Source organism: Capra hircus, chromosome 13 (assembly GCF_001704415.2).
Source record: "Capra hircus breed San Clemente chromosome 13, ASM170441v1, whole genome shotgun sequence".
Taxonomy (NCBI): Eukaryota; Metazoa; Chordata; class Mammalia; order Artiodactyla; family Bovidae; genus Capra; species Capra hircus.
In genome coordinates this window covers 73,925,939-73,947,731 of record NC_030820.1, presented here as the reverse complement: position 1 = coordinate 73,947,731, position 21,793 = coordinate 73,925,939, and the positions used below count along the sequence as shown (strand labels likewise).

Below are 21,793 nucleotides of genomic sequence, written 5' to 3'. Positions count from 1 at the left end.
CTCCTTGTCCTCGTTCAGAAGGTGTGACCTGGGACAGAAGACATCATCACCCAAACCCTGGTCAAAGAAACAAGCAGCATAAGGCAATGTCCTCCTGCCCCCTCACCTAGGCTGCCACTCACTGCAAAGTAAACCAAGAAACCAGCATGGGGGCCCTCCACATATTTTTTCACTCTCATTCAATTCCCCACAACATCACCCATCAATTTGTTCATTCTTCCCTTGTCCCATCTCCTCTTCCAATTATTGCCTCAATCTGGCCTCTCCACTGGCCCCTTTTCTTAGCCAGGCCCAAGGAGACCACGTCTTTACTTGTCTGTTCAACTGGCAAATCTCTTGAGAGAAATTGATTAAAAGCAGGGAACTCCTGACCTTCTAGGAAGACTTCCTGTTTCCATTAACTGGGACTAGAAAGTTAGTTAAGTCACTCAGTCATGTCTGACTCTTTGTGACCCCGTGGACTGTAGCCCACCAGACTCCTCCGTCCATGGGATTCTCCAGGCAAGAATACTGGAGTGGGTGGCCGTTTCCTTCTCCAGGGGATCTTCTCAACCCAGGGGTCGAACCCAGGTCTCCCGCATTGCAGGCAGACGCTTTAACCTCTGAGCCACCAGGGAAGCACCTGGTGCTTAACTGGGACTAAAGGAGCAGTTAAGTTTGGGAATGGATGCCCCCCAGAGTTCTGTGACTTTTAACCACTTAACTTTTCTCTTCCAGGGAACCTTTTAAATTCAAGTAAAAATCCTAGTTTCTAGCTGACCTCCTTCCAACTAGTGTGGGCTGGAGGCTATGTGGTCAAGAAGAGGGCTGCCTGGTTCTCTGTTGGGATACCCACTCGCTCCATCTGAGGATTTCTGTCCTTCCTTGACCTTTCAATCTTGAGAAGGCTCACGTCTTTGCCAAATAAACTGATGCACCAACTTGAGCGTTCTGTGTGTGTTGGTAGTTTATCCCTGTGGCTTCATTTCTTTCATTATAACCCTTAACAGCCCCCAAAAGTGTTCCCATCCCATCATGGGCACAGGCACTCCACTCTGTCTTTCAATTAGACCCATGTATTAGTCTGGCATGCTCATGGTTGTAGCAAAAATGCAGAGTTTATAAAAATCTTGGGGGGCCATGTACTCTAGATCTCGCGTGCTGCAACCACTGAAGCCCGCAGGCCTTAGAGCGTGTGCTCTGCAACAAGAGGAACCACCACAATGAGAAGCCCGCACGGTGCAACTAGAGAGTAGCCCCCATTTGCAGCAACGAAGACCCAGCTCAGCCAGAAATAAATAAATAAGTTTAAAAATAATTTTAAAAACTTATGTGGTCAACACAGTAAGTTTCCTCCTTATTCATAATACATCAGGGTGATCAATGAATGATCCATGTCAAGATTCAAGGGTCCTGGCTCCTCCCATCTATAGCTCCATCATCTCCTAGGGCTGCTTCTGCATCCAGCCAGCAGATGGGAAAAGAAAGCTAGGATGGAGGCTCATATGGAAGGCTTTTAAGGGCCAGGCCTAGAAGTGAAGTTTATTATTTCTCTCCAATATTCTATTTGCCATAATGTGGTCCCACCTACTGGCAAAAAAGACTAAGAATTACAGTCTAGCTCTGTGCTCAGTAAGAACAGGAAAATGGATTTGGTGAACACATGACAGTCTCTCACCTGCCTATTTATGAAAAACCAGACTCCTGAAGTGAGACCTAAGATGCTGGCCTCCATATCACTCTGGCCCCGGGAGCAAGCACCCTTGATAACCTCTGTTGTTGGGCTTTCCTGGTGGTTCAGACAGTAAAGAATCCATCTGCAATACAAGAGACCTGGGTTCAATCCTTCAGTCAGGAAGATCCCTGGAGAAGGAAATGGCAACCAACTGTAGCAGTCTTGCCTGGAGAATCCCATGGACAGAGAAGCCTGGCAGGCTGTAGGCTGTAGGGTTGCAAAGAGTCGGACATGACTGAGGTGACTTAGCACACTGGCTAGTGCTTTGGAGCTCAGAACAATGAAAAGGGACAATGGGCCAGGGGCTTGGGTAAACAGCCTCAGGAGCGGGTGCCCCTGGGGATCTCCCTTCACCGCCAGAGTGGTATTTTGCTTTTTCCCGGTTTAGAGATCCTGTTTCCTAGACCCCACTTCTTTTTCTTAACAACTTCATTTTGGTAATATATATACCTGACAGGGGCTTCCTCAGAGAGATTGTTTGAGAACTAATTAAATAAAATAAATTAAAATTTTTGAGCGCTTTCATGCCTTCGTTCTACCCTAATCTTAATATATAGTTCGGCTAGGGTATCAGTTTGGATTTTCAACTATAGGTAACAGTGACCAAGAAGAAAATGGTGGCTTAAATAAGAGATGTTAATTGTTTTTCAGGCACAAGATTCAAGATTTAGGTATCCAGAACAAGATCTTCTACCACAAAACTATAGAAGATCCAGCCTCCTTTTGGTCCACTGTCCTTGACGTGATGCTTCCAATTTTAAGGTCACCTCATGATCCACAAGGACTGAGCAAGATATCAGATATCCCCCTCAACCAAGTATAAAATTCAGGTAGATGAAAAAGTTAAACCAGAGTAAGAAACTTCAAAGCACAGCAAAACTAGAGGAGACTGGAATAGGCTATGCCTTAAAATTGGAGGAGGAATAACTGCAAGGCCTTAACAGTAAAAATGGCATTGTGGTTGTCTTGTTTTTGAAATATAATCATTGTTTCAATCACTACTATATTTAAAAAATACATTGATTTGGCTGCACCTGGTCTTAGTTGCATCATGCAAGATCTTTAGTTTCAGCATGTGAAATACAGTTCCCTGACCAGGGATTGAACATGGGTCCCCCTGCATTGGGAGCATGGAGTCTTAGCCACTGGACCAGGGAGATTCGTATTTCAATCATTATTTCTGCAATTCCTTTCTTTCCATCAAACTCTCTCACCATGAAACTAGGGCCTGATTTTTGTCAATAAAATACTTGTAAACATTAAAATACTTGTAAACATTAAAATACTTGTAAACAAGTGTTTTGGGGATTAATGAAGTAAGTTTTATTTAAAATCCGTTGTGGCTCAGCTGGTAAAGAATCTGCCTACAATGTGGGAGACCTGGGTTTGGTCCCTGGGTTGGGAAGATCCCCTGGAGAAGGGAAAGGCTACCCACTCCAGTATTCTGGCCTGGAGAATTCCATGACTTATATCACAAAGAGTCGGACACGACTGAGCAACTTTCACTTCACTTCACTTCATAGTTGATTTACAATGTTGTAAATCACTGTAAGGCAAAGTGATTCAGTTATACATACACACATTTAAAAATATTCTTTTCCATTACAGTTTATCATAGGATTACAATTTTTAAAATTTGGGAGTTTACAGCTCTCTTTTATGAAAGATAAAAAGCCCTAGTATCTATCTATATCTAGGTAATGGATAATCAACTGATAATACCTCATTACACTTCTTCATACCTTTCTGTGTTTTTCAAATTGCTAAAATAAAAATTAATAAAGTGCAAAGAATCCATTTCTACAATGAGAGGAGTATATAAAGTATAAGAGGAGGCAAGTGCTTCATGAGACATCAATGCCCAGCCCAGGAGTGGTGGCTGAAGACAGAGAGGAGGCAGAACCAGATGGGGCACTGAGAGACAGTCACGTGGTCTCCCAACTCCCCACCCTGAAACCCTGCTTGAGCCCCTGCAGGACCTGGCCCAAGTGCTGGGTCCCCTGCCAGGCTCACCTTCACATGTCCAGGGTCAGCATCATGAAGTTGTTGGGTCTCCAGCTGCTGATGCTCTCCTGCGTGGCAATCCTGCCAGTTTCAGGAAGCTGGAAAGAAAGAATAGATTCTTCCTTTGAACTTCCACCTTACAGTAGGTATTTGGGCTGGGCTTCAAGATGAAGAAGGTCCAATTGCAGAGAAGAATCAGGGTCTGTAATAGAAGCACTGGTTCTTTTTTAAAGTCCGGATAGCAGAGGAAGGCTGAATGTTTTGTTCTCAATCTTGAGGGTCTTCTGATGCTACAACGAATTATTTTTTTAATATGTGCACATAGAGTTTTTGTCCAGGAGAGCGCACTTAGCAGTGAAAATCTCCATGGGGTCTAGAGCTTAGCCTGAGCTACCAGGAGTTTATGTTCTCAGGAGTTTCAAGGTTGAGCAACAAACTGGAAAAGGGCTGGTAATAATTTCTTGAAATATGCCCTTTGTTTACAGATCTGAGTATTTCAGAACATTAGGTATGGAGAGGAGAGAAAAACACACGCTCATCTAGAAAAATGGTACTGATGATCCTAATTGCAAGGCAGGATTAGGGATGCAGACATAGAGAAGGAATTTGTGAACACAGCAGGGGAATGAGAAAGTGGGATGAGTTGGAAGAATAGCATTGGCATAAATACAGTACCATGTGTAAGACAGATACCTAGTGGGAAGCTGCTGCATAGAACAGGCAGCTTGAGGTGGTGCTCTGTGATGACCTAGAGGGGTGGAATCGGGGGGGAAGTGACAGGGAGGCCCAAGAGGGAGGAGATATATATTCACATATAACTGATTCACACTGTTGTGCAGCAGAAACTAACACAACATTGTAAAGCAATTCTACTCCAATGAAAAAATAAATTAAAAACAGATCGAGGGGAAAATAAGCCTAGATATTCCAAGACTAAAGGCCAATAAAAAATTCTGTTCCATGAAGAGAAATTTAGAACCACTGGTGTAAAAAAATTGAAATCAATAGAATTGAGGGGAGAAGAGTGGTGAATAACTAGTGATAGATGTTTCTAGGGAAGAACTAGGTGTGGAGGGCCGTTTCCACCAGAGGTGGAACAGTGGAGTCTCTGCTCTGGGACCCGGTTCCCCTGACTCTGTAAAACGAGAGTGGGAGACTGGGAGATCTCTTGGGATTCTTTGTTCTGAAACTTGGGTTTCAGGACCCAGGTTCTGTGAGTTTAAATTCCACAGGGGTGACTTCAGGGTGGCTGGCTTTGTTGGGGGCAGGGGTGAGAGCAGGATCTTGAGTCTGGGCCCTAGGAAGTCCACCTAGACTCCCGGGCAGGGAGAGGAAGAAGAGAAATGAGTGGAGTAGGTCCTGGGGTCTTGGAGGGGCTAATACTGGGAACACTCTTCTGGGAGTCAGTACTCATGTACTCTTCTAAGTTGAGCTAAAGCTGAAACTGAAACCCTGCAACAAGAGCCCCACTAATGAGCAGTGTGCCGTCAAGTGCAAGCTTCACACGGAGTGCCAGCTCGGTCATCACTGCTGCAGCGCCTTCTGCGGAGATGTCTGCATGCTTCTGAAGCCGAACGGTAGGGTCTAAGACGCACCCTTCCTTGTCTTGCCATTTGGTTCTCAAGGACTGTGGACTCCTGGGACGTCCCTGGCAGTCCAGTAGTTAAAACTCTGCGTTTTCAACACAGGGGGCATGGGGATCCATTATCGGGGAAATAAGATCCCACATGCCCCAAGGTACAGCCAAAAGATTTTTTAAAAAAGGAAAACCAAAGGACTATGGATTCCAAATTGCGGGGAGACAGACGGCAGGAGACTCCGCCTCCCCTCCCCTCCCAGTTCCAATATCTAATCAAACCTGGGCTCCCCTGCCTCTTTATTCGTCTGAGTCCCCACTGTCTGCTTGTGGGCCTACCTGATTCATCCAGACTTCAGGAGGTCTGACATTTATGTCTCCTTGCTCATGGCTGACTTAAAACATCCCTGGAGAAGCCTTGTGTGGCCTTTCCCTACACCGCAGAAAGCATCCGTGCCCCTATGGTTTGGGAAGATCTGTTGTCTCTGGATTGTGTGATGACTGAGTACCTACCGCTCCTCTCTCCTAGTGAGCAGCAATACAGACCACAAAATCAGCAACATCCTGTCCACCGTTCAGCCCACAAAGCACCCGTGAGAGTCGGAGGATACCTGGGAGGCCTTGGAAGAATGTGCCGTGACCTGTAGCAGGATCATCTTCCTGACTCAGCTCTGGGTGGGGGTGAGGAGGGTGGGCCCAGGGCAACGTCCACCTGCCAACCCTCTTCCCTAAGCTATTATGTTAACCGCTTTAATTCCTTGACAAATACGCTGTGACAGTAAAGGAGACATCTGTTTCTTCTTCCATAATGCCCGTATTGTTCGCTGACCATCCCCACCCCACTTTATACAAGCTCTAAACTTCTGCCTCCCAGTTTTGTTTTGTTTTTCTGATCACATCTTGCACTATGTGGGATCTCAGCTCTCCAACCACTGATGGAACTGGTATCTTCTGCAGTGGAAGCACAGAGGCCTAACCACTGGACCACCAGAGAAGCTCCTGCCTCCCAGTCTGGATCCCCCTACCTCCTCCTCCTTTAGGGGCTTGATGTCCTTAGCCAAGATTTCTGGATTCTACTCTTCTTTGTCCATGGACCAATCTCCCTGGGATGTTCTTATGGCTACAGAAAACACCGTTCCTCTGAGATCCCCATAACTTGGTTTAGCCTTTCTCCTATAATCTCAGGCCTGTGATTTAACTAGTTCATGAGCTTCCCAGGTGGCACAGTTGGTAAAGAATCTGCCTGCCAAGGCGGGAGATGCAAGAGACTTGGGTTTGATCCCTGGGTCAGGAAGATCCCCTGGAGTAGGAAATGGCAACCCACTCCAGTATTATTGCCTGGAGACTTTCATGGACAGAGGAATTTGACGGGCTCCTGACAGTCCATGGAGTCAAAAAGAGTAGGCCACAAATGCACACACACGAAATTACAATCTTACCTAAAGGGGATAGCACCAGTGGTCTAGAATGAAAGGAAATACCCCTGGCCTCCCCAAGTTCTCTTCCTGAACAATACCTAATGTGTTACCATTACTTATTCAATCATTTGGCATCTACAGGGATATTTTCAGATGTAAATACTCTTAGAAATCATAAGCGACTTTTGGAGGGTGGTAGCCTACCATGTGCCCAGGATGGTGGCAAGGCCGCTCTACATAAATGAGGGTGTCACAAACTCTATCTGTTAGCATTTTACCCAAGGAAGGAGGTATGGCCCAAACAGGTGGAAACCAGAATGAGGCATGACAAGAAGGGGCCAATGGACAGACAGACAATCAGTGCATTAAAGTACAGAAGACAGGGTAGTTGGTATGGGTAGATGTAATCAGACTTCCTGCAAGAAGAGATGCTTGGTCCTATCTTGAAGGATAGAGAGGAATTGGAATGCCCCAAATGATAGTTATTTTCCCTCCTTGAGTAGATTAAATATAGACTTGGGGGGAGAGGAGAGGGACCTTGAAAGACACGGAAGCCTGCTACCCTAACCTCCCCCTGCCTCCAATAGCAACAGATGAGTTTGCCGAAAGGGTTGGATCATGAATTTGGTATTAAATTCTATGACCCTAGCATTTCTAATTTGCAACTTTTCCATTTTGATCTGGGCTGTTATGCCCATAAAGCCTGCAGAGAATAAGTTGTTGTTCAATTGCTAAGTCGTGTCTAACTCTTTGCGACCCCACGGACTGCAGCAAGCCAGACCTCCATGTCCCTTCCAGAGTTGGCCCAAGTTCATGTGCATTAAATCGGTGATGCCATCCAACCATCCCATCCTGTTTGCCAAAATTAGTAAAGGAGAACAAACAGGCGCTAACAGGTGACTGAACCTATCCAAATTCACTGGGCAACTTGAGGATGAATGAATATGCAGACCTCATTCTCCAAACACGTCTGTACTTGAGTTTACTGGAGTATATCTGTGTCAGGGGACAAAGATGTGCTTCAAGGAAGGGGTCTGGTGGGGAATAGAGTTAGAGAGGGGCAGTGTGCAGAAAAAGCATTAAGTGAGATGCATAATGGAGGACAGGTCCTTAATGTTTTCCTGGACAAGCAGGGGGTGATTGCCTTAGGACAAAACCAATGAACTAGTCACTGTTGAGTGATTAGAGAAAAAGAAAGTTGAGAAAAATCTCTGGAATCACTTTTCAGAGAGAACACTCTCATTTACCCCGGGGTGTGCTAGGAACACACTGAAACAGCCTTTGCACCTGGTTATCTAGCTTCAAAGCGTGGAGTCAACCCACTCTGGAAATGGGTGGTGATTGGTACTCAAAGATGTGTACTGAGAGCCCCCCAGGGGATCTCATTTTGGCTTTACTGGGAGGATTGGTCCTAAGTAAACTAGCCTGCCATGGCCAGAAGCATGATTGATCAGCAGACAGTTTTAACATCCTTCTCTCAGTAACTGATAAATAAGATGATGTGTCTGCTCCCTCCCCCACAAAATCAGCAAAGAGACAGAATATTTGAGCAACATAAACAAAAAGTGACTACTCGACTTATATCAGAAAGAATTCAGGACTTCTTGGTGGTCCAGTTGTTAAGGATCCTCCTGCCAATGCAGGGAACATGAGTTCAATCCCTGGTCTAGGAAGATTCCACATGCCTCAGGGTAATAAGTCCATGAGCCACAACTACTGACGCCCCTGCACCTAGAGCCCGGGCTCTTCAACAAGAGAAGCCATCACAATGAGAAGCCTGCTCAACACAACTAGAGAGTGGTCACCACTGTCCACAGCTAGAGAGAGCCCAAGTGTAGCAACAAAGACCGACTGCAGCCAAAAATAAATAACAAAGAATTTAGCATTTCTGTGGAATATACTACCCCCTGCCCCCAGCATGTGCGTGTGTGCTCAGTCACTTCAGACATGTCCAACTCTTTGCGACCCTGCGGACTGTAGCCCACCAGGCTCCTCAGTTCATGGGACTTTCCAGGTAAGAGTACTGGAGTGAGTTGCCATGTCCTCCTCCAGGGGATCTTGCCAACCCAGGGACTGGACCCGCAATGAATGTCAATAAATTGAAATCAAACTGACTAGAGTGGAAATTCAAAGCGACCACTGTGGAAATAAACTAGAAAATAAAATGAAATAGCTAGAAAATTATCCATATATAATGAAAAATAAGGTAATTCTAAGGAACCATGGGTCAAAATGAAATCATGATAGGAAATAGAAAATATTTTGAACTGAAAAATGAAAATATGACAGGTCAAAACATATGGATATAGCATGATGTCAATAAAACAATGACCTAGGAGACACCAGTCTCTGTCCCCCTACAAAGGACAATAATTAGACAGTTATCTGTGAACAAAAACAGCTCTGGGGGAGCTTTGGAGTCCACTTACAAAATCTGAGCAAGAAAGCTTGAGCAACACAATGGAATACCACCTGAGAGAACCACCTAAGAAAAGAAGAGAACCGTAAGTTTGTTTTCTGTATTTGTGAGCTTGTTTCTGTTTTGTAATTAAGTTCATTTGTGCCATATTTTAGATTCCATATATAAGTGATACCACACATATAAATATGAATAAAACTGAATCACTTTGTTGTACACCAGAAACTAACATAACATTGTAAATCGACTATTCGTTGTTTACTCTCTAAGTCATGTCGGACTCTTTGCGACCCTGTGGTCTATAGCCCGCCAGACTTCTCTGTCCATGGGATCTCCCAGGCAAGAATACTGGAGTGGATTGCCATTTCCTTCTCCAGGGGGTCGTCCTGATCTAGGGATCAAACAGAAATCAAACACAAGTCTCCTGGGTCTCCTGCCTTGGCAGGCAGATTTTTTACCCCTGAGCCATCAGGGGAGCCCACTACGTCAACAAAAAAGGAAAAAAAATTTTTTTCTTAAAAAGGAGAAGGGAGAATGGCTGCATTTTGCTTACAGCATCCCATCCCTGAAGCAATAATTGCTCAGGCATTGCTCAGTACCCAGTATCGAGAGGAAATTTTCCCAGGTAGAAAGAATTCTCCCCTAGGAAAGAAAGGAAACAGATGTCAGAACTTTGGTTATCATCCCTGAGGCTCTGTACACCTTTTTCAATACATTTTTCTCTGTTGTTAAAATTGGATAATTTCTATTGCTCTGTCTTCAAGTTCATTGCTCTTTTCTCTGTCATCTACATTCTGATATTAAGCCCATCTAGTGAGTTTATTTCAGTTATCATATTCTTCTCTTAAAAAGTTTCTATTTCAGTCTTCTTTATCTCATCTATTTCTTTGCTGAGGCTTTTTACTTTTCCATCAATTTCAAGGGTGTTCATAATTGTTTGCTGCAGAATTTCTATAGTAGCTTTTTTCAAGTCTTCATCAGTGACCTAAATGGGAAGCAAATCTAAAAAGGAGTGGATATATACATATATAACTGATTCACTTTGCTGTATAGCAGAAATTAACACAACTTTGTAAAATAACTATACTCCAGTGAAAAAATATTTTAAAAAACGATAACAACAACAAAATCCCTCAATCATAATTACCTTGCCTATCCCAACTTTATAGAAGAGGGAACAACTCCTATTGTAAGACCTTTGTCATTCAATACAAAGTAAGTTACAGAAATAGGAAAGATTAGGATGCCTATTACAAGCTGTTTGTCAACTGAGGATGGATGTTTTTGGAACAGTTAAAGTGTAGTCAAGGTTTAAAAATTTTGAAAAAATATTAAATGATTTATTTACAGAGAGAATTTTTTAGATGCATAGAGTAATCTTTGATCTTTACTATGTGAATCAACAAAATGCAAGAGAGCTTCCACTCATGTTTTTGCTCTTCTTCAAGAACATCAGTGAATTTGTGGAGAAAATATCACTGGTACATCCATGTATACATGTGCATACTAAGTATTTTATATTTTAATTACTTGCTATCTTGAAAACATACCAAAGAAATGTAAAAAATAAGTCTTTGTCAGATAATTCCAACATTTATTTCATTTTAGAATTGGAGTCTGTGGATAGTCTTTTCCCTTACGAATTGTTATTTTCCTTTTCCTTCATCCAGTTTCTAGTTCACTCACTCAGTCGTGTCCAACTGCTTGTGAGCCCATGGACTGCAACACTCCAGGGTTCCCTGTCCATCACCAACTCCTGGAGCCTGCTCAAACTCATGTCCATTGAATCGGTGATGCCATCCAACCATCTCATCCTCTGTGGTCCCCTTCTTCTCCTTCCTTCAGTCTTTCTCAGCATCAGGGTCTTTTCCAATGAGTCAGATCTTCACATCAGGCGGCCAAAGTACTGAAGCCTTCAGCTTCAACATCAGTCCTTCCAGTGAATGTTCAGGACTGATTTCCTTTAGGATTGATCGGTTTGATCCCTTTGCAGTTCAAGGGACTCTCAAGAGTCTTCTCCAATACCACAGTTCAAAAGCATCAATTCTTTGTTGCTCAGCTTTCTTTATAGTCCAGCTCTCACATCCATACATGACTACTGGACAAACCATAGCTTTGACTAGATGAGCCTTTGTTGGCAAAGTAACGTCTCTACTTTTTAATATACTGTCTAAGCTGGTCATAACTTTCTTTCCAAGAAGCAAGCATCTTTTAATTTCATGGCTGCAGTCACCATCTGCAGTTTTGGAGCCCCCAAAAATAAAGTCTGTCCCTGTTTCCATTGTTTCCCCAACTATTTGCCATGAAGGGATGGAACTGCATGCCATGATCTTTGTTTTTTGAATGTTGAGTTTTAAGCCAGCTTTTCCACTCTCCTTTTGCACTTTCATCAAGAGGCTTTTCAGTTGCTCTTCACTTTCTGCCATAAAGGTGGTGTCATCTGCCTATCTGAGGTTATTTATATTTCTCCTGGAAATCTTAATTCTAGTTTGTGCTTCATCTAACGTGGCATTTCGCATGATGTACTCTGTGTAGAAGTTAAATAAGCAGGATGACAATAAACGGCCTTGATGTACTCCTTTTCCAATTTGGATCCAGTCCTTGTCCCATGTCTGGTTTAAATGTTGCTTCTTGACCTGCATACAGATTTCTCAGGAAGCAGGTAAGGTGGTCTGGTATTCCCGTTTGTTGAAGAATTTTCCATAGTTTCTTGTGATCTACACAGTTGAAGGCTTTGGTATAATCAATAAAGTAGAAGTATATATATTTTTTGGAATTTTCTTGCTTTTTCTATGATCCAACAGATGTTGGCAATTTGATCTCTGGTTCCTCTGCCTTTTCTAAATCCAGCTTGAACATGTGGAAGTTCATGGTTCATGTACTGTTGAAACCTGTCTAGGAGAATTTTGAGCATTACTTTGCTAGCATGTGAGATGCTAAATAATTTTGGATTGTCTACTGGACATTTTCAATATTGTATTATGGGACTCTTGGGTCTTGTTTAAACCCACTGGAAAAGGTTGATATTTTGTTTTTAAAAGTCATTGAAATGGTTAGGTTTAGGTTTAAAAGTTCCATCTGTCTTATGTGGATGGTGGTTCCAATGTCAGTACAATTTCTAAAGCTTTGCAGTTTATTCAGTAACTTCCCTGCCCATGCACCACCTAGTGGCTAGTCTGGGACCTAGGGAGTGGTCTATTTGTTCATTTCTCCCAAGGTGTGTTAAATAGGATTCCATACATGCTTAGAGGTGAGCCTAGGAGTAACCAAATAACTTTATGGGTTCTCTTTCCTGAGTTCTTTTTCCTGTAATCTCCTGAGTATCTTCTGTTTCTTCAAAACACCTAAAAGCAAGGGCTTCAGTTACCCTGCTCCTCTAGGCACTTCCACAACTGCATCCATATTCAGGGCCAGTGGCAGAACAAAGAAAGAAATGGAGGACGGCAGGGGTCCACTTACTCTCATAAAAGTACAGCTATACCCCACGAGGAAGATTTCCATTCCTTCAGGGTCTTGATTCCTTCTAATTCCTGTACTAGTTGCAGCCGTCAAGAGCATAGAATTTCTTAGGGGCCAGGGTGAAAAACAATAAAAAAAAAAAAGAAAGGAAAAAATAAAAACAAAAAACCCTGGGGATTTCTGCACCTCTTCTGAACATTGCAAGTTCCCTTTCACACGCATCAAGCCAAATTTAGAAAGTTTCTTCTGAAGCTCTGTCTCTCTGCACCTTAGTGCTTATTTCCTGGTTAACCAGGAATATTTGATGGAGGAAAAAAATGCCAGTAAACTCATGATTGGTAATGTGGCCCTCGAAATCTTTCCCAATCTTTACTTACTTTACAGCTTTTATAGCTCTATTCAGTGAGAAACACAAGGAACCAGAGCCAGTAAGTAGCTTTTTTTACCCCTGGAAATGGCTCACCTTTCCTTCTGCTAGGCTTTGAGTTTGTGTAAATCTGTTTCAGAGCAGGGCTGAGTTTGGGGTGACTGGTTGATGATTGCTGTGGTTGGTCTTGAGTGCACCATGAATTTTAAATTCCATCCTCAAAACAGAAATAGTGTCTGTGTTTAGGGCGGAGCTGGGTTTATCAGGTTTTTTTTCCCGCCAACAACTGCTCCTATTTCAGCTTCGTGCTGGCTCTGAGAATGACACTCTTGCAAGTTGCTTATTACTCAGTGTTTTTAGCCAGGTGAGACAGGAGGAGGTGTGATTGGGGTCCATTCTCTGTCATTCTGGTTAAGCCTCAGTCTTAGGTAGATGCACTGTCCCGAGTCTCAGGGGAGTGGTCTTAGTGATCTTGCCCTTCCCCCCACCCCCAGGGACAAAATTCTGAATCTGGCCAGTATTTCGGCCCCTCCTCCCACTGCACTGAGATTTCACTGGTACCGCAACAGTATTGCTTCATTCTCTCTAAATGAAAAGTCCCAAAGCAATCTTGAGAAAGAAGAATGGAACTGGAGGAATCAACCTGCCTGACTTCAGGCTCTACTACAAAGCCACAGTCATCAAGACAGTATGGTACTGGCACAAAGACAGAAATATAGATCAATGGAACAAAACAGAAAGCCCAGAGATAACCCACGCATCTATTGACACCTTATCTTTGACAAAGGAGGCAAGAATATACAATGGAGTAAAGACAATCTCTTTAACAAGTGGTGCTGGGAAAACTGGTCAACCACTTGTAAAAGGATGAAACTAGAACACTTTCTAACACCACACACAAAAATAAACTCAAAATGGATTAAAGATCTACATGTAAGACCAGAAACTATAAAACTCCTAGAGGAGAACATAGGCAAAACACTCGCTGACATAAATCACAGCAGGATCCTCTATGATCCACCTCCCAAAATACTGGAAATAAAAGCAAAAATAAACAAATGGGACCTAATTAAACTTAAAAGCTTCTGCCCAACAAAGGAAACTATAAGCAAGGTGAAAAGACAGCCTTCAGAATGGGAGAAAATAATAGCAAATGAAGCAACTGACAACTAATCTCAAAAATATATAAGCAACTCCTGCAGCTCAATTCCAGAAAAATAAACGACCTAATAAAAAAATGGGCCAAAGAACTAAACAGACATTTCTCCAAAGAAGACATACAGATGGCTAACAAACACATGAAAAGATGCTCAACATCACTCATTATCAGAGAAATGCAAATCAAAACCACAATGAGGTACCATTTCACACCAGTCAGAATGGCTGTGATCTAAAAGTCTATAAGCAATAAATGCTGGGGAGGGTGTGGAGAAAAGGGAACCCTCTTACACTGTTGATGGGAATGGAAACTAGTACAGCCACTATGGAGAACAGTGTGGAGATTCCTTAGAAAACTGGAAATAGAACTGCCTTATGACCCAGCAATCCCACTGCTGGGCATACACAGTGAGGAAACCAGAATTGAAAGAGACACATGTAACCCAATGTTCACCGCAGCACTGTTTATAATAGCCAGGACATGGAAGCAACCTAGATGCCCATCAGCAAATGAATGGATAAGAAATCTGTTGTACATATACACAATGGAGTATTACTCAGCCATTAAAAAGAATACATCTGAATCAGTTCTAATGAGGTGGATGAAACTGGAGCCTATTATACAGAGTGAAGTAAGCCAGAAAGAAAAACACCAACACAGTATACTAAGGCATATATATGGAATTTAGAAAGATGGTAACAATAACCCTGTATGCGAGACAGCAAAAGAGACACAGATGTATAGAACAGTCTTTTGGACTCTGTGGGAGAGGGAGAGGGTGGGATGATTTGAGAAAATGGCATTGAAACATGTATAATATCTTATAAGAAACGAATTGCCAGTCTAGCTCCGATGCAGGATACAGGATGCTTGGGGCTGGTGCACTGGGATGACCCAGAGGGATGGTACAGGGAGAGAGGAGGGGGAGGGGGTTCAGGATGGGGAACACGTGTATACCCGTGGCAGATTCATGTTGATGATGGCAAAACCAATACAATGTTGTAAAGTAATTAGCCTCCAATTAAAATAAATAAATCTAAAAAAAAAAAGGAAAAATCCCTTTATCAATTAAAAAAAAAAGAAAAGAAAAGTCCCTCTGGAGGAAGGACAGGAAAGCTTTCACGTGTGGAATTTCTTGCCCTTCCATAGTGGGGACTGCCTCGTCTCCCCTCCCCAGTGTTGCCCCTCCAAGAGACTTTATCAGTAAATTTGTTTCTATGGGGGCCCCGTGGGATTCCTGGAGAGAAAGAAGGTGTGGACTCCCCGCTGTATTTGCAGCCTCAGGGACTGTGCTATCTTGCCAGTGCCCACTCGGCCTCCAGCCATTTGCCACCCCTGGAGGTGTACTCCTTTTACTGGTGACTGACTGCTGCTTGTCTCCAGGTAATCCACTGTGTGTCTCTCTCGACAGGTGCCCATCTTTCTCTAGATCCTGGATGGGTTGATTGGTGAGTTTGAGAAAAGCTGTCCAGCTGTTTTTCAAGGTAAGTTTGGGACGTTTATTTAGCTCTCTGCATCCCTGAGCATAAAGCAAGAGTCTCTTTCCTTTTATTATGAAAATTATTTGCAATTGTGGTGAAAGTGAAGTCACTCAGTCGTGTCCGACTCTTTGTGACCCAGTGGTCTGTAGCCCACCAGGCTCCTCAGTCCATGGGATTTTCCAGGCAAGAATACTGGAGTGGGTTGCCATTTCCTTCTGCAGGGGATCTTCCTGACCCAGGGATTGAACTCGGGTCTCCAGCATTGCAGGCAGACGCTTTACCCTCTGAGCCACCAGGGAAGCCATGCATATATAAAGTAGACATACACTTGTGTGTTGGTTGCTCTGTCTTATCCGACTTTGCGGCCCCATGGACTGGGGCCCATCAGGTTCCTCCTCTGTCCATGGAATTCTCCAGGCAAGAATACTGGAGTGGGTGGCCAGTTCCTTCTTCAGAGGATCTTCCGACCCAGGTTCAACCCCTGGGTCTCCTGCATTGCAGGCAGACTCTTTACCATCTGAACCACCAGGGCAGCCCAACTACACAGTTCAGTGGTTTTAAATACATTCATCTTGTTGTGTGACCATCATCATCACCCATATCTATTACTGTTTTTTGTTATTTATTTTCCATTATGGTTTGTTACAAGATGTTGGATATAGTTCCTAACCCATTCCTCCCCCTCTCCCCTCCCCCTTGACAACTACGAGCACTCACTACTTTTTATAGCTGGAAATAGCTAATTCTTTTGGCTATATCAGCAACATCATGACCCAGTCATCTCTGAAGCAAGGAAGAAATGGCCCTTTCAGTAAGGAAGTATCTTCACTGAAATGCAATTGGTAGCCTGAGGGCAGCTTCTATTACTCTTTTCATTTTGCAGAACTGAAATTCTGTATGTATTAATCAATGACTCCCCATTTTTCCCTCTTTCTGCTCCTGGAAACCATAATTCTACTTCTGTGTCTATAAATTTGACTGCTGTTTGTGGTTCATATAAGTGTAATCATAGAATATTTGTCTTTTTGTGACTGGCTTATTTCACTTGGTGTATTATCCTCGAAGATCATCCGTATTGTAGCATATGTCAAAATCTTCCTTCCTTTTAAAGACTGAATAACTTTCCATGTGTATATATATTCCACATTTTATTTATTCATTCAGTGGAGTAGGGAAAAGAGACCCTTACAAGAATTCTACAAACTAGTTTCCTAGTGACAGTGAAGCAGGAATTAGTACATGTGATATAGAGTCTGAGAAATCTGAAGCAATGGGTCTAATTCAAGATAGTTTGAGTTTTTGGGTAATATGGACAATAAACGAATTTTGAAAATGCTTCCTTAAATACAGCCTTTCAAAAAATTCTGCAGATAAAGTATCACTAGAGGTAAAGTGAAGTGAAAATTAAGTCGTTCAGTCGTGTCCGACTCTTTGTGACCCAGTGGACTGTAGCCCACCAGGCTTCTCCGTCCATGGGATTCTCCAGGCAAGAATACTGGAGTGGGTTGCCATTTCCTTCTCCAGCTTCCATTAAATATAGGAGCTCACATACAAACACACATGGACATACACATTCACACACAGTTTAAGAAAACAAGAAAAGATGGGGGGGAAAGAGTAAAGAGAAACAACAGAGAACATGTTAAAACAATGAGATTAGAACATTTATTCACACCACATACAAAAATAAACTCAAAATGGAATAAAGATCTAAATGCAAGATCTGAAACCATAAACTCCTAGAAGAGAACACTGGCAGAACACTCTTTGGCATAACTCATGCAATGCCTTTTCCTTTTTTTTGGATCTGTGCCCTATGGGCATAAGAAATAGAACCAAAAATTAACAAATGGGACCTAATTAAACTTAAAAGATTTTGCACAGCAAAGGAAACCAGCAACAAAATAAAAAGGCAACCTATGGACTGGGAGAAAATATTTGCAAATAATATGACCGACAAGAGGTTAATATAAAAAATAAATAAACAGCTCACACAACTCAATGTCAGACAAACAAATAGACAACCCAAAAAAATATTGGGTTCAAGGCCTGAATAGACATTTTTGCAGAGAAGAAATACAGATGGCCAACAGGCACACAGAAACAAGCTTAGCATTGCTTATTATTAAAGAAACGTAGATTAAAACAACTATGAGGTATCACTTCACACCTGTCAGAAAGGCTATCATAAAGAAGTATACAAGTCACAAATGCTGGAGAGGATGTGGAGAAAAGGGAACACCTGTGTGCTGTTGGTGGGACTGTACACTGGTGTAGCCACTGTGGAAAACGGGTATGAAGCTTCCTCAAAAACTAAAATCAGCTTACCATATGATCCAGCAATCCCACTCCTGGACATAGAGCTGGAACAAAGGAAAACACCAACTTGAAAAGATACACGCACTCCAATGTTCATAGCAGTATTATTTATAACTGCTAAGATGTGGAAGCAACCCATGAATCCATCGACAGATGAATGGATAAAGAGATGTGATATATATATATATATATATGAATATTAGCCATAAAAAAGAATGAAATTCTGCCATTTGCAGCAGCGTGGATGGATCTAGAGAATACTATGTTCAGTGAAGTAAGTCAGACAGAGAAAGACAAGTATTGTATGATGTCACTTATGTGGAATCTTAAAAATATCAAACTAGTAAGTATAACACAAAAAAGACTCACTTGGGGAATTCCCTGGTGGTCCAGTTGGTTAGGATTCAGCATGTTCACTGCTGTGGGCCAGGGTTTGATCCCTGGTCAGGGACTAAGGTTCCATAAGCTGTGTGGTTGGGCCAAAACAAGCAACAAAAGACAGATATAGAGAACTAGTGGTAACCAGCGAGGAGAGGAAAGTGGTGGGGGTGAGGGGGGGCAGGCAAAACAGGGGTAGAGGATTAAGAGTTAGAAACTAATAGGTATAAAATAAAAAAGCTACAAGGATATATTGTACAGCAGAGGGAATATAGCCAATATTTTATAATAACTATAAGTGGAGCATAATCTATAAAAATTTGAATCACTATATTGTACACTTGAAATTAATATAAAACATATAAGTAAATCAAGTATACTTCAATTAAAAAAACATGTAAGTGCCTTGAAAGGTTGAAAGCAAGAAGATGGGAAAAAGTCAAGATGTGTCTGTGCTCATTTGCTCAGGGGTGTCCAACTCTTTGCAATCCCACGGACTGTAGCCTGCTAGGCTCCTCTGTCCATGGAATTTTCCAGACAAGAATAGTGGAGTGGGTTGCCGTTTCCTCCTCCAGGGTATCTTCCCGACCCAGGGATTGAACCTGAGTTTACTGCGGCCCCTGCATTGGCAGGCAGATTCTTTACTACTGAGCTACCAGGGAAGCCCCAAAATCTAGATAATTGTGAACAAAAGAAATGGCATAGTTTGGTTACTATCAGACAATCAAGAACTCTAAGGGGAACATTTGTTTTAGAGATAGAGAGTAGGTCACCATATAATGACAGAAGATGCAGTTCACAAGGAATGCGCTGTTTCCCTGGTGGGTCAGAGGCGAAGAATCCGCCTGAAATGCAGGTTCAGTCCCTGAGTCAGGAAGATCCCCTGGAGAAGGGGATGGCAGCTGACTCCAGTTTTCTCACCCGGAAAATGCCATGGACAAAGGAGCCTGGCGGGCTACAGTTCATGGGGTTGCAAAGAGTTGAACATGACGAAGTGATTAAAACAGCAACAGCAACAATAAGCATATAGAATCAGGATATATTAAACAAACATTAGTGGAAATACAGGCATAAAGTTAGATGCCTATGGCTGTATTTATAGCCTTCAACACATCTTTTCCAATTACTGATAGGTTAAAGAGACAAAAAATTAGAAAGATTTAAGATCCTTAACACAGTATGGAGACACATAGTGCCCTGCATTCCACCCTTAGAGACTGCCTTTCTTCAGTATCAGAGTGTAGATCGCTAAGTAGGAGTCATGTAGAAGGCTCTGTCTTTGGAAGAGGCATACCTGAGCTTAGGGCGTGCTGTGTGTGCACTTAGTCACTTCAGTTGTGTCCGACTCTTTGTGATTCTATGGACTGTAGCCCTCCAGGCTCCTCTGACCATAGGGATTCTCCAGGCAAGAACACTGGTGTGGGTTGCCATGCCCTCCTCCAGGGGATCTTCCCGACCCAGGGATCGAACCCGCCTCTCTTACATTTCCTGCATTGGCAGGTGGGTTCTTTACCACTAGCGCCACCTGGGAAGCCCGTCCACAGAGCTAACCGTCCTCCTCAAGGTCTCCTGCCCAGGGGCGGAGGCTCAAGGCACGTTACTGGTAGAGTAGCCATGCAGGAGACACACTACACCAGAAGACAATGTGAGCAAGGAGCTCTCAGCCATGGAAACAGGGCTGGGTTTGCTCCCAGTAGGGGAGTTAGAGCGTAGTGGGACATAGTGGAGACAAGGTGGAGCCTTCACCTGTGGTTCCAAAGGTGATAACCTGGAAATTCACATGTTCCCCCAGCTCCTGGCCATCTGTAGACCTTTCAGTTGCAAAACGCTCCTCAGTGTACTGCCAAGAGCAACCCCGGCCACGCGGGGAAGCTGGGCAAAGAGGTAGGCTCAATGATGAGGCTCTGGGGACACTCCTGACCAAGCAGGCTCAGGAACCAAGGAGGAAGCTGGGCTTGAAAGTGCCCTAAGGAAAGTTGGAAAATAGGAGAAATCTCCGCGTCATCCTTCTTGGTGGCTTAGATTCTTAGGGTTCTAGAAATTTAAGTGAACTACTTTAATCTCTTAAAATGTTTTGCAGTCTTACCACTATGCATCTATGAGAATGATTAAAATAAAAACATTTACATTAACACATATACACTACTATATATATGATAGATACCCAACAAAGACCTACTGTATAGCATAGGGAAGGATACTCAATATTGTGTCCTAACCCACTTATCTATATCTATATATCTGAATCACTGACTGTACACCTGAAACTGACATGGCATTATAAATCAACTATACTTCAATTAAAAAGCAAAAAAATATTTACAATACTAAGTTCTAGCAATCATGTGGAGCAGGTGGAACTCTCATTGAATCTTTGTGGAAATGCAAAATAGTATGGTCACTTCGAAAAACATTTTGGTAGTTATAAATGTGTATGCATGTTGCTCAGTTGTGTCCGACTCTTTTTGAACCCATGGATGACAGCTCCCCCCAGGCTCTTCTGCCCATGGGGTTTTTCAGGCAAAAATATTGGACTGGGTTGCCATTTCCTACTCCAGGGAATCTTCCAGACCCAGGGATCGAATCTGGCAGGTTCGATCAACTTCAGTACTGACAGGCGAATTCTTTACCAACGAGCCACTAGGGAAGTAAAAAGACACCTTACATTCATGCAAAATCCTATATGCAAATGTTTGCAGGGAGTTTATTCATAATTGTCCCAAACTGGAAAAATCCAAATATCTTTTAGTGAATGGATAAACAACCTGTGAGACATCCACATAGTGGATTTAGGACTCATCAATAAAATGGTACAAACAACACACAGAAACATGAATGAATCTCAAATGCATTCTGCAAACATGTTGTAAACTTTTTTTTGGCCATGCCACGAGGCTTGTGCGATTTTAGTTTGCTGATGGAGGATTAAACCCCACCCCTCAGCAGAGAGAGCATGGTGTACCAACCACTGGACTGCCAGGGAATTCTCTGTTGTAAATATTAATACTTCACAAAAACCCTGCTACATAACAATTGAATCACTTGGGGCCAAAATACCATAATAACTTGGTATTATTCATTTAAAAAATATGTGAAAAGCACTTGAACAGTTGGAAAACTTAAAACACTTCTCCTTGAACTTCTCTTTCCATTGCTCTTACCCCACAGACTTTTAATCTGATGAAATATAATTTTATGCTCAAAAGCCTTTTATTCATGACTTTTTCATATTGCTATGCAACAAGAACATGAGTATAAATTAAAATTTAGCCTTTTCCTTTACTGTGATCATAAGACTATAGGAATAAAATGTTTTCTTTTGTATTGATTTTTCACTCCATTTGTTATTTAAATAACATAATAATAGTAATGACTATATAAATACATACATTTAAATTATTGATAACTAAAAATTTATTGATAAAAAATTCCATAGATAATGCAACTCAATGATATGTAAGTACATGGGAACAAATGGAGTTTTGTTATAGGTATGTCA

The 21,793-nt window shown here is 42.5% G+C and overlaps 1 protein-coding gene across 1 annotated transcript in view; it reads left to right on the top strand.

Annotated features, from left to right (window-relative positions):
• WFDC8 (WAP four-disulfide core domain 8) overlaps window positions 4,395-21,793 on the top strand; it is a 32,618-nt gene continuing 15,219 nt past the window's right edge. The window contains exons 1-3 of the mRNA XM_018056874.1: window positions 4,395-4,398; window positions 5,146-5,295; window positions 5,824-5,887. Of these exons, the coding sequence (XP_017912363.1) occupies window positions 4,395-4,398; window positions 5,146-5,295; window positions 5,824-5,887 (218 nt within the window). The remainder of the gene's footprint in view (window positions 4,399-5,145; window positions 5,296-5,823; window positions 5,888-21,793) is intronic.